The sequence below is a fragment of the Hyla sarda genome, chromosome 1 (genome assembly GCF_029499605.1).
Source record: "Hyla sarda isolate aHylSar1 chromosome 1, aHylSar1.hap1, whole genome shotgun sequence".
In the NCBI taxonomy this organism is placed as follows: Eukaryota; Metazoa; Chordata; class Amphibia; order Anura; family Hylidae; genus Hyla; species Hyla sarda.
Window position 1 is genome coordinate 189,590,575 of NC_079189.1, and position 18,687 is coordinate 189,609,261.

Below are 18,687 nucleotides of genomic sequence, written 5' to 3' on the forward strand. Positions count from 1 at the left end.
TGGGACACCCCGCAGTCTCCCGTACGGGGCCCCGACACTCAGGCCAGTTAGCGCGTGTTCACCACCACACGAAGCGGCCATCGACACGCCCCCTCAATACAGAGCTATGGCAGAGCTGGAGATTGCCTAAGGCAGAACTCCGGCTCTGCCATAGAGTTGTATTGAGGGGGCATGTCAGCCGTTGCTGATGAACACACGCTATCTGGCCGGAGACCCGTATGGGGGCTCTTGTCCAACCCCTCGCGATCTGAAACTTATTTCCTATCCTCAGGATAGGAGATAAAATTTCCAGTACTGGAGTACTCCTTTAATACCACATAGTGTAACCACCAGTCCAATGGACAATGAATCTTACCTTTCTCTGTTGCAGTTCCTGTCATGTCCCTTATAGGTAGATGGGAAAGTGTTCAAAGAGCTCTGGTTTTAAAAGAATAGGAAGGCTGACAAACAGATAGTTTTATGTCTATATGGATGTATTATACATTTGTGTGCACTACAGTATATGTAAGTCTATGTTCACATCTATAATTACCTTACTTTCATGGCAGACTTTGGGAAGCCAGCAGAATTCTATGCCGACATACAGTATATCATGAATGAGCCACCATGTATGCAGTACCAGTGACCAAATCACATCTTTCTTTTCCCTGATGGTATATATCAATAGTAGATTTAGATGAAGAATTTGTAGCATTTTGCCTGCATTACATCAGCCCATACACTGGTAATGATACCAATATGTCATCCAGACAGACATAAAAATACTATGAAACATTTTCAAGCAAAGTCGGTATCTGACAGGTTACAAGAACAAACATCTGACAAGTTCATCTCAATGGAAAATGATACATATTTGGAAATCCAATGCTAGAAAGTGAGACAAAACATTTCTTCCTGAACGATCATGAACATTGTGAGGAGATTAGTCGCTGACACGGCAGACAGATGCCAGGGTAGCACTGGAGACATGCTTAGAGGTTAATTCAGGTAGAGATTTTGCAGCACAGGGGGCCCTGCTACAACATGTCTTCCTACAGTGTAACCGTGTACATGCATGCCTAGGAGTTACTGGCATCAAATATGTAAACATTCACTAAGCCACAATGTATCTAATAAATTGTTGGCATTTCATGATCGCAGAGGTTCCTCTACATTTGTTGGCACGCTCAGCTTTTACACAGGGTGAAACTTATTTAAAGGAAATTAATTGAATAATTGTCTTAAGCGATGCAAAGTTTCCCAAAAATTAAATAAATCTGTCCCTATAGATCTAGTATCCATAACCTGTAATTTTATTACTTTCCAGAAACACATCCAGAGATCTATTAAACTTTTATATTGAGTTCATTATGACCACTTCCTCTGTCAGAGACTTCCATAATCTCACTTCTCTTAAGAACCCTCTGTGCTGGTGAAACCTTCTTTCCTCCAGACGTAGAGGATGCCCCCTTGTTATAGATACAGTCCTGGGTATAAATAGATCATGGGAGAGATCTCTGTAGTGTCCCCTGATATATTTATACATAGTTATTAGGTCTACCTCCTGCACGGACGCCATTTTAGCCTCATTCAGCATGCTGCAGGCTTAGAAAGTGGCAGGACAGAGAAGCTGCTCCTGCTGTAATAGGGAAAGCGATAACTAGGTTGCTGCTAAGTGGTGTATTTAGGGTCCACTTTACTCCTAAAGCACTAGTCTAACATCTGCTTTAAGGACAGCACCCAAAAAAGCCCTTTTTAGGGCTCAAATATCAGTCCGTGTGTATTGCAACAGCTGGAGGCACCCTGGTTGGGAGGGAACCGCTGGTTAAAAGGGGTACTCCAGTGTAAAACTTAATTTCCTTCAAGCAACTAACTACAGTATTAAAAGGGCTATAAGTTCAGTCTGTGTGTCTTGCAACTGCTGGAGGCACCCTGGTTTGGGACCTCTGCTTAAAAGGGGAACTCCGCTGGCAACCTTTTTTGCTCATTGTCACACTAGTGCAAATCACATTTGGTGCGACAGTTGTTCAAATAAAAAAAATAAGAAATACCTTTTCTGGCTGTGAAATAAAACCAGTCAGTTCACGTCACAGTTGTGAGTTTTTTTTGCCTGCAGGGCTAATTGTGTCACCCTAGTGCAAATCACATTTGGTGTGACACTTGTGCAAATAAAACAAAATATACCTTTTTTGGCTGTGAAATAAAACCAGTCAGTTCACGTCACAGTTGTGATTTTTTTTTTTTGCCTGCAGGGCTAAAGCACGTTATTCCAAAGAATTTAGGAATACTAGGTGATTTATGCCCTTTATGGAATAAAACCAGACTCTGCATCAACTATGTAATTTTCCATGGGAGTTTTGCCATGGATCCCCCTCCAGCACGCCACAGTCCAGGTATTAGTCCCCTTGAAACAACTTTTAAATCACTATTGTGGCCAGAAAGAGTCCCTGTGGGTTTTAAAATTCGCCTGCCCATTGAAGTGAATGGCGGTTCGCCCGGTTCGCGAACATTTGCGAAAATTTTATGTTCGCGACATCACTAGTGAGAGACACTGAAGAGGAAGGAGGCGATGGATGGTGGAAGACACTGAAGAGGAGGGAGGCCATGGATGGATGGTGGGAGACACTGAAGAGGAAGGAGGCCATGGATGGTGGAAGACACTGAAGAGGAGGGAGGCCATGGATGGATGTTGGGAGACACTGAAGAGGAGGGAGGCCATGGATGGATGGTGAGAGACACTGAAGAGGAAGGAGGCGATGGATGGTGGAAGACACTGAAGAGGAGGGAGGCCATGGATGGATGTTGGGAGACACTGAAGAGGAGGGAGGCCATGGATGGATGGTGAGAGACACTGAAGAGGAGGGAGGCCATGAATGGATGGTGGAAGTCACTGAAGAGGAGGGAGGCCATGGATGAATGGTGGGAGACACTGAAGAGAAAGGAGGCTATGGATGGATGGGGGGACATGCCAAAAAGAAGAGGGGCATGGTTAGATGGGGAGACATGCTGAAAAGGAGGGGGGCATGGGACACTTAGATTGGGCTCTTGTTTTAGCATCTGAACAAGTAGTTAATTTTCATGGATGCATTGGGAAACCTCCTGGCGATTACAGGAGATCGAGATGTATCCATAGACTCTCATCCCCTGGGAGAAGGAAAAAGTGTAATTTTGGCATCTGTGCAGGGGAGTTTCCATTTATTTGCAGGATGGAATAGCACAGTCTTATTGCACTATTTTATTGAACAGGATCCAATTAAAAAAACATGTATCTTGCGGTATATTTTTGTTTTCTTTTTTATGACCCTATATATGACAGATACCACTTCGTAAAATCCATCATAGGCATATGTCAGAGATATACGTCTGGGAGTCTCCCTGAGTATATGACCACCAGACACTTTAGAATGCAGTGTGGAAAGAAACTTAGCATGATCATATATTACATTATTGCCCACTGGAATAAATGACAGTCAAGTGGCTGCTTTTCTAGTCTACTAAGGCAAGAGCTGCTTCCCCCCAAAAATGCATTGTCTGGTAGAAACAAGCCATGTAACCTGACTAAAAAGAAGGTGACCAACAAAGGGCCAACAGGTTGCAAACAATGAGCGCCGATCTTTGTGACCTTTAAAAGGCTTGATCAACCATGTGGCCCTTTAAATTCATCACTGTCAGTTGCACATTTCATTTTCACAGGATGATGGGAAACGGTAATTTAAACGGCTTCACAAAAGATCCAAGCAGACGATGAACATTTGTTTGGCAGGTTAACCGGCTAATATTTTGAAAGATGTTTGGGTCATTTGCCCAATAATTGGCTATGTTCTGTCGCGGGAACTAAACAACCAAGATAATGGCATCAGAGAATCTACAGGGTAACATCATCATTTGGAGTCTGCAAGGTATTTTGTAAATGGTGAAAACTCTATTAACCCCTTAAGGACCAAGCCCATTTTGACCTTAAAGGGGTACTCCACAGGAAAAAAAAAACTAAATGAATAAAAAAAAATATATATAAATATATATCAGGTGTGTATATATATGGCAGGGTCTGTATCAGGTGTGTATATAAGGTGTCTTGGATGTTCCAGACCCTGCCATGCTTACTGAACTGTTCACACAGAGGCATATTCACAGTGTAGGGTCCGTCCCAAGGAGGCCACCTTATCGCGGTGGGACGGTCCAAGCTATTTGACCGCCGGCAGAGACAAATTTGCGAGCTAAGTGCCTCACTATTTCATAGTTTCACATTTGCATCTATTACACCATAGCTGTATAGCTCTCCATGTTTTAACTGCATATTCATGTTTCACCTATATCTTTGTGCTGGCAGTGTGCTGCAGCATTCTTCTGCTGCTATACATATATATATATATATATATATATATATATATATATATATATATATATATTTATTTAAATCAAATGGTGCCAGAAAGTTAAACAGATTTGTAAATGACTTCCATTTAAAAATCTTAATCCTTCCAGTACTTATCAGCTGCTGTATGATCCACAGGAAGTTCTTTACTTTTTAAATCTCCTTTCATGCTTGACCACATTGCTCCCCATAGAAAACCTATATTACTCTGGACAGTTCCTAAAATGGACGGAGGTGTCAGAAGAGAGCACTGTCATCAGACAAAAAAGGAAATTCAAAAAGAAAAGGACTTCCTGTGGATTACACAGCAGCTCATAAGTACTGGAAGGATTAAGATTTTTTAATAGAAGTAATTTACAAATCTGTTTAACTTTCTGGCACCAGTTGATTTAAAAAAAATATTTTTTTTCCAGTGGCGTACCCCATTAACCCCTTAAGGACCCAGCCATTTTACACCTTAGGACCCGAGCATTTTTTGAACATCTGACCACTGTCACTTTAAACATTAATAACTCTCGAATGCTTTTAGTTATCATTCTGATTCAGAGACAGTTTTTTCGTGACATATTATACTTTAACATACTGGTAAAATTTTGTGGTAACTTGCATCCTTTCTTGGTGAAAAATCCCCAAATTTAATGAAAAATTTGAAAATGTTGCATTTGTCTAACTTTGAAGCTCTCTGCTTGTAAGGAAAATGGATATTCAAAATATTTTTTTTTTATTCACATATACAATATGTCCACTTTATGTTTGCATCATAAAATTGAAGTTTTTTTGATTTTGGAAGACATCAGAGGGCTTCAAAGTTCAGCAGCAATTTTCAAATTTTTCACAAAATTTCCAAACTCACTATTTTTCAGAGACCAGTTCAGGTTTGAAGTGGATTTGAATGGTCTTCATCTTAGAAATATCCCACAAATGACCCCATTATAAAAACTGCACCCCCCCCCAAAGTATTCAAAATGACATTCAGTCAGCGTTTTAACCCTTTAGATGTTTCACAGGAATAGCAGCAAAGTGAAGGAGAAAATTCACAATCTTCATTTTTTACACTCGTATGTTCTTGTAGACCCAATTTTAGAATTTTTACAAGGGGTAAAAGGAGAAAATTTATACTTATATTTGAAGCCCAGTTTCTCTTGAGTAAGCACATACCTCATATGTCTATGTAAAGTGTTCGGCGGGCGCAGTAGAGGGCTCAGAAGCGAAGGAGCGACAAGGGGATTTTGGAGAGTACGTTTTTCTGAAATGGTTTTTGGGGGGCATGTTGCATTTAGGAAGCCCCTATGGTGCCAGAACAGCAAAAAAAAAAAAATACACATGGCATACCATTTTGGAAACTAGAACCCTTGAGGAACGTAACAAGGAATAAAGTGAGCCTCAATACCCCACAGGTGTTTCACGACTTTTGCATATGTAAAAATATTTTTTTTTAAATTCACTAAAATGTGTTTCCCCCCAAATTTCACATTTTTGCAAGGGCTAATAGCAGAAAATACCCCCCAAAATTTGTAACCCCATCTCTTCTGAGTATGGAGGTACCCCATAAGTTGACCTGAAGTGCACTACGGGCGAACTATAATGCTCAGAAGAGAAGGAGTCATATTTGGCTTTTTGAGAGCAAATTTTGCTTGGGGGCATGTCGAATTTAGGAAGCCCCTATGGTGCCAGGACAGCAAAAAAAAAAACACATGGCATACCATCACAGGGCTCCGAAGTGAGAGAGCGCCATGCACATTTGAGGCCTGAATTAGGGATTTGCATAGGGGTGGATGCCAGAGATTCCCAAACAGGGTGCCTCCAGCTGTTGCAAAACTCCCAGCATGCTTGGACAGTCAACGGCTGTCCGGCAATACTGGGAGTTGTTATTTTGCAACAGCTGGAGGCTCCATTTTGGAAACAGTGGCGTACCAGACGTTTTTCATTTTTATTGGGGAGGGCGGCTGTGTAGGGGTAAGTGTATATGTAGTGTTTTTTACTTTTTATTTTATTTTGTGTAGAGGAGCACCGAAATGACTTCTACCCGTCTTCTGGTAAAATGCAGTGCTCCGCTCATTAGATTAGATTCCCCCACATTAGATTGCCAGCTCCCCCACATTAGGTTGGGAGTTCCCCCACATTAATAGGCAGCTCCCCCACATTAATAGGCAGCTCCCCCACAATAGTAGGCAGCTCCCCCACAATAGTAGGCAGCTCCCCCACAATAGTAGGCAGCTCCTCCACAATAGTAGGCAGCTCCCCCACATTAGGTCAGCATTTCCCCCACAATAGTAGGCAGGTTCCCCACAATAGTAGGCAGTTCCCCCACAATATTAGGCAGCTCCCCCCAACAATATTAGGCAGCTCCCCCCCACAATATTAGGCAGTTCCCCCCAACAATATTAGGCAGCTCCCCCCAACAATATTAGGCAGCTCCCCCCACATTTGTAGGCAGCTCCCCCCCACAATATTAGGCAGCTCCCCCCACATTTGTAGGCAGCTCCCCCCCACATTAGGTCAGCAGTTCCCCCACAATAGTAGGCAGCTTCCCCCCACCCCACAGACATACAGCTTCCAGCCATATACAGTGTATGGCTGGAGGCTGTATGTCTGTACTGCTGCCCCCACAGTGTTCCGGTCACCGCTCCTCCGGCCCGGTGTCACATCTACTGCTATGGCCTATGGACCATAGCAGTAGGCGTCGGGACCAGAGGAGCGGTGACCAGAACGCTGAAGATAACGTGCCGCCGGTCACTTACCAGGCCCCGGCCAGCGCGCGTTCTCCTGCGACGATCCTGCGGTCCTCCTGCATCTCTATGGTTGTACGCACGGGACGTCAGTGACGTCCCGTGCGTACGACCATAGAGGCGGAGAAGCGAGGGACCGAAGGAGGATCGCAGGAGGACGCCGGGGAATGGTGAGTGACCGGCGGACATCCTTATGTCCCGAAAAGATTTTTCGGGACACAGGGATGTCCGGGATAGGAATACTTCTTTTTATGTGCCCGGGCCGGCTCCCGTGTGTGGCTGCAGGCGGGGGCCGACCAGAGCATATAAAACCTAATACTGTATACTAAAAACCAGGGGGCCTCCAGCTGTTGTGAAACTACAACTCCCAGCATGCCCGGACCGGCAAAGTCTGTCCGGGCATGCTGGGAGTTGTAGTTTCACAACAGCTGGAGGCCCCCTGGTTTTTAGTATACAGTATTAGGTTTTATATGCGCTGGCCGGCCCCCGCCTGCAGCCACACATGGGAGCCGGCCCAGGCACATAAAAATAAGTATTCCTATCCCGGAGAGCGCGCCCCCCAGATGTTGCGCCCGGTGCGGCCGCCCCCCCCTGCACCCCCCACGAGTGCCTCTGCCACTGGCAGTGTTTGTAACTTGTGCTGTGGGTGGGCAGGGAAGGTGGGTCATTATCGGCACATTTTTTGTTGTTTCGGCATTTCCCCGAAATAGCTATTTTCGGCCGATATGTATCGGCCGCCGATATATCGGTGCATCCCTAATTTTGTTTTAGTGTAGTGTAGTGTTTTTAGGGTACAGTCACACGGGCGGGGGATTACAGCGGAGTTTCCAGCTGCGAGTTTGAGCTTCTGCGCAAAATTTGCTGCATTGCAAACTTGCAGCCTGATACTCACTGTAAGCCCCCTGCCCATGTGAATGTACCCTGTACATTCACAGGGGGGGGGGGGACCTCCAGCTGTTGCAAAACTACAACTCCCAGCATGCACAGTCTATCAGTGCATGCTGGTAATTATAGTTTTGCAACAGCTGGAGGCACACGGGTTGGGAAACACTGAGTTAGGAAACAGACAATGTTTCCCAACCAGTGTGCCTCCAGTTGTTGCAAAACCACTACTCCCAAACATTTAGAGCCAGATGTTGCCGAACTACAACTCCCAGCATGCTTGGAGTTGTAGTTTTGCAACATCTGGAGAATTACAGTTTGCAGACCACTAATACAGTGGTTCCCAACCTGTGCCCTTCCAGATGTTGCATGTTGCAAAACTACAACTCCCAGTATGCCAAAACTGTCCAAGCATGCTGGGAGTTGTAGTTCTGCAACATCTGAAGGGCCAGATGTCACAGAACTACAACTTCCAGCATGCCTGGACAGTAAGGGCATGCTGAGGATGTGTAGTTTTGCAACATCTGGAAGGGCACAGTGGTCCCAAAACTGCGGACCTCCAGATGTTGCAAGGGCTGTCTGGGCATGCTGGGAGTTGTAGTGTAAGGGGACCAGATGGAGCAGTCCAGATCGATTTACGGCGGTATGGACTGATGCAAAGGTCCCGCGCCGCCGCCGAAGATCCACTCACCTGTTGCCACCGCCGCCGGGATCCGGGTCTTCAGGGACGAGGTAAGTACCGGGGCCAGGCCCCAGCACTCCCCCGTCGCGTCCTCCGGTCTTCCTCCCGTTCTCTCCGGACTTCCAGGGGCCGGGCAGGGCGGGAGGAAGTAACCGCCCCCCCCCCCCATGCGGATTGGTCGGTTAGCTAACTTCAGCATGGTCATGGCTGGCTGTGACAACCGGGATCATGCAAAATTACCGGGCGGTCGGGTCCCAGAGACCCGATCAGCCGGTAACGCCGCAGATCGCAGGGGCGATTTCCCTGGCGATTTGCGACGATCGCCGACATGGGGGGCCGACATGGCCCCCCTCTGCGTTTGCCCTGGATGCCTGCTGAAGCATTTCAGCAGGCATCCGCTTCCAATCTCTGCCCGGCGCGTGGCAGGGACCGGAAAACGCCAGGACGTAAGGGGACGTCTTGGGTCCTTAAAGCCCAGGGTGCGGGGACGTTCCCGTACGTCCTGGGTCCTTAAGGGGTTAAAGACCAGGCCAATTTTACTGAATTTCATTTTTTTCCTCCTTTCCTTCTAAAATCCATAACTCGTTTATATTTCCATCCCCAGACCCATATGAGGGCTTGTTTTTTGCATGAACAATTGCACTTTGTAATAAGATGTGAGGAAATGTAAATGAAAACCACAATTTAGCAAATTTTGGAGGGTTTTGTTTTCACACTGTACACATTACGGTAAAAATTACATGTTTTCTTTATTCTGTGGGTCAATACGATTAAAATGATACCATCTTTACATACTTTTCTATTGTTGTACTGCTTTAAAAAATATATAAAACTTTTTATATAAAATCAGTATGTTTAAAATTGCCCTATTTTGACTCCCTATAACTTTTCCATTTTTCCATATAAGCGGTGGTATGAGGGCTCATTTTTTGCACCGTGATCTGTACTTTTTATTGATACCACACGCGTATATGAATCTTTGAAATCACTTTTTATAAAAATAAAAAAAATGTCATTAACATTATATTTTGATAGATTGCGCATGTGGCGATGCCAAATATGTTTATAATTTTTTTTATTTTTTTTTACACTTTTTGGGGGTAAAATTAGAAAAAAAGGGAATTTACATTTTTAGTGAGAGAGGGGATTTTTCAAAAAAAAATTTTGACTTTTTTTTAACATTATTTAACTTTTTTGTTTTGTTTTTTTACACTTTTTATGTCCCCATAGGGGACTATCTATAGCCATCATTTGATTGCTAATACTGTTCAGTGCTATGCATAGGGCATAGCACTGATCAGTGTTATCGGTGATCTTCTGCTCTGGTCTGGTCTGCTTGATCTCAGACCAGAGCAGAAGACCCCAGGAGACGGCCGGAGGCAGGTGAGGGGACCTCCAGACGCCATTTTAGATGATCGGATCCCTGTGGCAGCGATGCGGGCGATCCGATCATCCATTTAAACATGCTGTATTGATCACAGCATCTGAGGGGTTAATGGCGGACATCAGCACAAACGCTGACATCTGCAATTACCGGCAGGTCCCCGGCTGCTGTTAGCAGCCAGGACCTGCAGTGCATGACGCAAGCATTGCTCCAATGCTCGCAGTCATGTACAGGACATAAACGTACGTCCTGGTGTGCAAAGTACCTTCGCACGAGGATGTACATTTACATCTGTGGTCATTAAGGGGTTAAAAAATCCAATCTGTGGAAAACTGCCCGACAACTATTGGGAAGGCGTCTTCCATCTCATAAGAGTAGGCATAGACTCATGCACTCCAAATTACAAGTGAAACTATAGAAAGTTCCTATAAAGACTACAATTCTCTGTGGATTTACACTTACTTCAGCACAAGCCTTTAAGCAGGTTTTTTTAAAACCTAGAAGTTCTAGCACATCCTTTCTGGAGGGATCTGCAGAGTACGTTTTCTGTATGATGTGTCTAAGAACCACAGCCAAGCCTGCTCTACAGAAGACGCCAGATGCCTCAATAACAGCAGGAAGACGACAGCTCTGAACAATTCCTGGAAGATCTTTTCTGGAGATGATGGAGACAACCAGGTTACTTGGCAAGAAGCCTTCCTTGGGGATTTTGTGGCCCTCTTCTGGTACCACCAGAAACGTTTTAAATGTCTTGCAATCACAATATGACATCAGAAACAGTACAATGGATGTATGGAGAGGTAGTATGGTGTCCCCATGGTGAAGGTCAATATCAAGGAAAAGTTCCTCTTCAGTATCCTTACTGCTCTCAGTATTTTTCATATTTACTGCAACAGAAACTGAAAGAAAAAGAACAAAAAAATGGCATAAGTGAAGCAATAAAAGTTCATGTTGTACTATATTAGGTAAAAGACTTCACATTACTGAAAATGAAAACCATAAAGTGTTAACTAGTTTACTGCCAAAGATGTATATACTATTTTATTATTTTACACAATTTCTAAGGAAGGAATATTAGGATGGGAGCTTTGATGATCTTATTGTGAAGCCCCAATATTCAGGGGGCATTATGAGAAATCTTCCCGGTCTGTGTAGGTGGGATGATGCAAGTGAAGAAAATATATTATAGTTTCCTCTGGTCATCTCTCCATGTGTCCAGCCTTCTAGTGACTTGTTTCTTTAGTTCGGAAGACACTAGTCTCCACTTACACTTTGCATTAAAGGATCGTTTTTTCATGGTGTGGTACTTTACTGTAGGGACTAGTCCAATATATCTGAATAAGAAATTATAAGTTCCTCTGTAGCAGCAGCATAACAATAGAGAGCCAGTACACAATGAGAGAGCCTTTGACCTCTGGCTATTCAATCTCTATGTCCTGGAACTGCGGGTCGTCCAAACAGTCATTTGCCAGAAAACCCTTTCAGGGTACGTGCATATATACATAATCCACTGCAGGTTTTCTACAGTGGAAATTAAACTTGCAGAATATGTTGCTGCTACAAATCTGCTGTGCAATTTCAGCTAAGAAAAACCAGCAGCAGATTACGAATATGTGAACGTACCATTAAATTCCACAAACTCTGCAGGGGAAAATGCTCAGTGGTGCACATTTCCTCCACTGACTTCAACTGGGGAAGTAGAGATCCGCACTGTTGCTGGTTTTGCTGCTGAACCAAAGCAAAATCTACAACTGCAGATTTGAAAGTCATAGATATTTTTAAAAACATTCACAAATTATATATGATTGTGGATAGGGGAGCAGGATGGCACTACCAGCTATTAGGGAAACGCAAGGGTTAAATCAGCTCTGGTCGCTTTTACTGTGATGTCTGTGCAGCAATGGAACACTGAAAGGTGAGTCAGCGGTGGTGCTGGAAACAAGTATCAAATAGATGTGTAAGATACAAATGTAACAACAGAAAATAAAGATTATCCGCACTCACCGCACAGTAAGTGACTCAATGCTCCTAGTTAGAGACGCCGATGGACCCGGGCAGCAGACCATGCAAAGCGCTCAAATAGCGAGGTGATTACCGGCAATTTCGCGCCGTGTGCGCTTCTTCCGGCCTCAAGGCTGGAAGAAGCGCACATTGCGCGAAATTGCCGATAATCGCCTCGCTATCTGAGCGCATTATATATATTGTATATATATATATATATATATATATATATATATACACACACACACACACACACACACATACATACATATATTCCTCAGAGATATTGGTCCATAAGGACATGATGGCATCACACAGTTGCTGCAAATTTGTCGGCTACACATCCTTGACGTGAATTTCCCGTTCCACCAGTTCCCAAAGGTGATCTATTGGATTGAGATCTGGTGACCACTGGAGTACAGTGAACTCATTGGCCCTCATTTACTATTCTAAACCCAACTTGTTTTGTCGGGTTTTTTTTGGCGCATCTTTGTCTGCGACATGTCGCAGACATCGTGCACCAGTCTGCGACACGATGCAACATTTTTTCCCGACGGACCCGATGTGGATTCTCCCAAACCCGAAAAAGGGGCGTAACCTGACATTTCTGAGCTTTCCCACGTATTTATACAGGTTTCCAACCCGAATTTGTTGAATTGCTGTGGATTTTTTCCCGACAAATCAGAGGAGTTGGAAACCAAACTAACAAAACCCACGTGCGACAAACAGGATGCGACATAATAATAAATACCAGGGGAAAAAAGCAGTCGGGTAAGAAAGCAACATAGACTTACAACCCGATTTTCTAAGTAAATGAGGGCCATTGTCATGTTCAAGAAGCCAGTCAAAGATAATGAGAGCATTGTGAAATTATCCTGCTGGAAATAGTCATCAGAAAATAGCTACATTGTGGTCATAAAGGGATGGCCATGGTCAGCAACAATACTAGGTAGGCTGTTGCATTTAAAGGGTACCTCTCATCAAAAAAAACTTTTGATATATTATAAATTAATGTATGCAGAATAACTTTACAATTGCATGTTATTAAAAAATATGCTTCTTTCTATTTAATTTTCCACTTTGAAGAAATGACCACTAGGGGTCTCCCTACCAGTCCTGGCAGCAAGCATTTCAGACTCATGCTGGAGTCCTAAACACTACAAGCTGCCAGTCTGCTTTGTCCACAAAGGAGAACACTCAGAGCTGCCAGCCTGCTTTGTTTACAACCTGTTTGGCTGTGAACAAAGCAGGCTGGCAGCTCTGAGTGTTTAGGACTCCAGCATGAGTCAGAAATGCTTGCTGACAGGACTGATCGGGAAAAATACAATAGAAAGAAGCATATTTTTCATTAACATGCTATTGGAAAGTTATTCAACATTCATTAATCTAAAATATATCAAAAGTTTATTTGATGAGAGGTATCCTTTAAACAATGTTCAATTGGTACTAAGGTGTACCAAGAAAATGTTCCCCAGTGGCTACAAAATCTATATACTCAGACACACAATATTGGTTTATTCAATTTGTCCCTATATAAACTGGAAGCTGATCACAATAAATGACTGTATATTTGTCAGCAACGTTGGTCTCCAGTGTACCAGCGATTTACCTTGGGCTACAATTATGGATCGACGTCAGATGAGCCCTGGATATAACACTGCTGACCCATCAGACACCGTTGTATGCCTCAGTAGATAGACATTTTAGAACTGTTATTTATGGCTGTTTCATATAACTGCAATAAAACTGGAATACCCTCTTTAAGAATCCTAGTGGCCTATAGCTCATCAATCATTTTCTCATAGCTTCCTGGAGCACAATGACAATAAAACTGGCACAAAGGAATTTGGGTAAATGGCACTCGCACCTTTTAGATTTTGAGAGGAGTTCAGAGTTGGGACTTTCTCTTTAAATCTCTTGTTGACGTTAGTGCTACTGCCAGCCATGCCGCCCTGAAATAATGTATTCTAGACATGCTTATCAATACAAAGCCTGACGCACATGGTGCAGCTGCTTTGTCCTATGGATTATCTAAAATTGGATTCCGTTTCTGGGAATATAAAACCATGTCTTTCATACATTCTTAAAATTAAGCCTCACCAATGCTGTACACGGAAAGAAAAAAATCAATCTGCTCAGCCAGTGTTTATTTCTCCTCCTCAGAATAACACAATCCCAACGATTATTGAATTCCAGCAGTGCCACACAGCACAGTATTTATGGGGGCTTTATAGGTGGGGACACGGCTAATGGATCATGCTAGAAGACAGCGCACCTTTACACATACAGTCAACCACTATAACAAGCAAGGGTAACATTAAAGAGTAGCTACCTTACCTATTGATAAACTATCCCTAACCCCCTCCCTGCCTTTTAAAAATGTTTTGCTACCTTGTAAATAGCTGATCATCTGCTCGTCTCCCTAGCTCTGCCAGAAGCCGACTTCCCCATCAAGCGCGACGTCACTGACGCTTGCTGAGCGCCGACTTCCGCCCTCACCTCATCTATGCTGCGCACCAGTCGGGAGCGCGCATATATGTGCGGCAAAAAGCACGGCAGGCTGCTCCGGGGTCTCCTCCTTCCTGTCAAGCAGTGTACTATTATCTAGGGAGGAGGAGTATAGGATCATCGCCCACCTACCGTGCTCACCACCGAGACCCGGGACTGAAACAAAGTATGGGTAAGTGAAATAAGACCTCACTTACCCGTACAGGACATGTACAGTCCTGGAGCATCAGCACAGCAATGAGATTCACTGCCGTGCTGCCTCCAGACTGTACATGCCGGGGGCAGGAAGCCAGTGAGATAGCTGCGAGGCCAAGCAGCCAATGAGCGCAGCCCTGGCGTTCACAGCGCTCGCTCCCACCTGTCTGATTGACAGGCAGGGAGTGCCGGCTGACTGAATAAGGACCGATTGCCCAGCCGGCATCGGTCCTAATTCAGTAGTGACGGCAGGCTGCAGCTGGCCACTAGGATGGAGACCCCCTAGTGGCCGGTTTTCAAATATAAAATACACTATTTTAATGAAAAAAAAATAATTAATCTATATTAGAGATGTGTTGTAGTACATAAGTGCCCATTTACCATTCTAATATACTTTATAAGAACATTTTTATTTCTTCTTTATAGAAATCATGGCTTTGTCCAAGATGAAGCACAGGCATGGCCAAAGTCCAGTAAGTGAGGGTGGGCTAGTACTTCTCTGTGCTCTCTCCTGTCTGATAGTACTCCTCTGTGCTCTCTCCTGTCTCATAGTACTCCTCTGATCTCACTCCTGTCTGACCGCCCTCCTCTGTGCTCTCTCCTCTCCGATAGCACTCCTCTGTGCTCTCTCCTGTCTGATAGCACTCCTCTGTGCTCTCTCCTGTCTGATAGCACTCCTCTGTGCTCTCTCCTGTCTGATAGCACTCCTCTGTGCTCTCTCCTGTCTGATAGCACTCCTCTGTGCTCTTTCCTGTCTGATAGCACTCCTCTATGCTCTCTCCTGTATGATAGCACTCCTCTGTGCTCTCTCCTGTCTGATAGCACTCCTCTGTGCTCTCTCCTGTCTGATAGCACTCCTCTGTGTCTTACAGGACAGGAGAGAGCACAGGAGTTCAATAAGACAGGAGAGAGCACAGAGGAGCCCTATCAAACCGGAGAGAGCAGAAAGGAGCCCTATCAGACCGGAGAGAGCAGAGAGGAGTGCTATCAGACCGGAGTGAGAAAAGATGAGTTCTATCAGACAGGAGAGAGCACAGAGGAGTTCTATCAGACAGGAAAGAGCACAGAGGAGTGCTATCAGACAGGAGAGAGCACAGAGGAGTGCTATCAGACAGTAGAGAGCACAGAGGAGTGCTATCAGACAGGATATAGCACAGAGGAGTGCTATCAGACAGGAGATAGCACAGAGGAGTGCTATCAGACAGGAGATAGCACAGAGGAGTGCTATCAGACAGGAGATAGCACAGAGGAGTGCTATCAGACAGGAGATAGCACAGAGGAGTGCTATCAGACAGGAGATAGTACAGAGGAGTTCTATCAGACAGGAGTGAGCACAGAGGAGTGCTATCAGACAGGAGAGAGCACAGAGGAGTGCTATCAGACAGGAGAGAGCACAGAGGAGTCCTATCAGACAGGAGAGAGCACAGAGGAGTCCTATCAGACAGGAGAGAGCACAGAGGAGTCCTATCAGACAGGAGAGAGCACAGAGGAGTCCTATTAGACAGGAAAGAGCACAGAGGAGTGCTGTCAGACAGGAGTGAGCACAGAGGAGTGCTATCAGACAGGAGAGAGCACGGAGGAGTCCTATCAGACAGGAGAGAGCACAGAGGAGTGCTAACAGACAGGAGAGAGCACAGAGGAGTCCTATCAGACAGAAGAGAGCACAGAGGAGTCATATCAGACAGAAGAGAGCACAGAGGAGTCCTATCAGACAGGAGAGAGCACAGAGGAGTGCTATCAGACAGGAGAGAGCACAGAGGAGTGCTATCAGACAGGAGAGAGCACAGAGGAGTACTATCAGACAGGAGAGAGTACAGAGGAGTCTTATCGGACAGGAGAGAATACAGAGGAGTACTATCAGACAGGAGAGAATACAGAGGAGTACTATCAGACAGGAGAGAGCACAGAGGAGTCCTATCAGACAGGAGAGAGCACAGAGGAGTCCTATTAGACAGGAGAGAGCACAGAGGAGTGCTATCAGACAGGAGAGAGCACAGAGGAGTGCTAGCCCACCCTCACTAACTGGACTTTGTCCATGCCTGTGCTTCAGCTTTGACAATGCCCTGATTTTATAAGCCATGATTTCTATAAAAAGGAAATAACATTTTCTCATGAAATATTTAAGAAAGGTTAAAGTTTTGCCAAGATGTACAACATATAAAAAGTTTTTGTATCTGACAGTGCCCATTTAAACATTTCCTACCCAGTCCTACCGGCATACCTGCATGTAGCATTAGTTCGAATTGAGTTGGTTTTGCAGTTTAATTTAGTCTCACCTGTGCTAGCTACAGCACTATATTCTCTCAAGAAAATATAACATGGCATAAACCGCACATCAGTGGCTATGTCTAAATACTCCATTAGGGAATGTTCACATATGCGTACTTTGCTGCAGATTTTCTGCAATGGGTAGGAAAATCTCAAGCAAAAAACGCACGCGTGAACGTTCCTATTAGGAAATTATAAAATCCGCAATTGCGGATCCACAAAGCAATTCTTATCTATTTTTGATTGCCTTATATAAACCACAAGTGCAGATTTTACAATTGTGGATCCACAGCTTTAAATCTGCAGCGGATCCACTGTGTGCGAATATACCCTAAGGGCTTATTCACACCAGCGGATGTTATTGCAAACTCACAGCATGTTTCCTGCTGCGGAATATCCACCAGAGACTCCATTGACTTCAAGGGGGTCTGCGTTAGATTTCTTGAAGCAAAAATTCTGCTGGGGAAAATCTGCCACGGAGAGCCCTTCCCTATTTAAACTTACAGCACTGGGCGTTTGCAATCTGCCCATGGGAACGAACCCTTAGGGTATGTTCACATGTGCAGATTTTGCTGCCCACTGAAGTCAGGCAAAATCCGCTGTGTAAAATCTGCTGCAAAAGCTGCAGCAAAATATGCATGTGTAAACATACTTTGAGGGTGCATTCAAATAGAAATTCCACTGCAGAAAACCTGCAGCAGATACGTTGCTACCCACAGACTTACAAAATACTGACCAAAATGTTACGTGTGAGCCCGGCCCTAAAGGGAACCTGTCACTAGTTTCATACTGCCCAAACCACAGGCAGCATGAAATATCATATACAGATAGCAGAATACAGATTTCCTTATCACAAATCACAATGCTATATAACTCAATCTGAATGGCTGTGATATTTTGGAGGAATTGTCTTTATAAATTTGTCCAGGGACAGGGCTCCAAGACATAAGGGCAGTCCCCTCACCTGCCTTTACTGACAGACCCCTACCTATTCGCAAATTGACAGATTTTTCCCATTTGTGCATATAGGTAGAGATCTGGCTGTTTGGGCATGTTCGGAGTTGTAGTTTTGCAACAGTAGAGGAACACTTGTTGGGAAACACTGTATTAGGATATGTTCACACAGGTATATTTCTTTTCGAACTTGCAGTGTATTTCTCGTTGCGAGTTTGAAAAGGGGCGGGGTCTCTGCGGATTATTCAGAACAAACTTTTGGCAGCGGCATCTCCGCTACAAAAAAATCCGCCACAAACCCCATTGAAGTCAGTAGGGTCTGCAGTGGATTTTCAACAGCTGAGAGTTTGAAAAGACATACGCTCATGTGAACGTATTTCCTAAGGGTGTGTTTACATGGGCAGACCCCGATTAAAGTCAATGTAATCTGCTGCAGATTTTCCGCTATTTAATGTGCGGCAGGCCCTAGAACCACTCGGACATGCACTGTCTCCATTGACATCAATGCATGTCTAAGCGGATTCCACTGAAAGAATACCCATGAATTTTCGCAAAATAATTTTACACTGGATTCTGTCATGTGAATGGGCCCTTAAAGGGTCAAAATCTACTGTAAACCCCTGTGACACAAACTGACATACAGGAGATATTAAAATCCAATTTCAGCATGTGGGTGAACTTAGTAAAGGGTAAATTTCCCAAGCCTGATGTTGCCTGTAAGGGTAAAACC

The 18,687-nt window shown here is 44.4% G+C and overlaps 1 protein-coding gene across 4 annotated transcripts in view; it reads right to left on the reverse strand.

Annotated features, from left to right (window-relative positions):
- Positions 1-18,687, reverse strand: part of GSTCD (glutathione S-transferase C-terminal domain containing) — a 159,745-nt gene that overhangs the window by 116,756 nt on the left and 24,302 nt on the right. For all 4 annotated transcript variants that reach the window (XM_056566102.1, XM_056566093.1, XM_056566080.1 and 1 more), the window contains exon 2: positions 10,494-10,930. In XM_056566102.1, coding sequence (XP_056422077.1) covers positions 10,494-10,913 — 420 coding nt within the window. In that variant the 5' untranslated portion in view covers positions 10,914-10,930. The remainder of the gene's footprint in view (positions 1-10,493; positions 10,931-18,687) is intronic.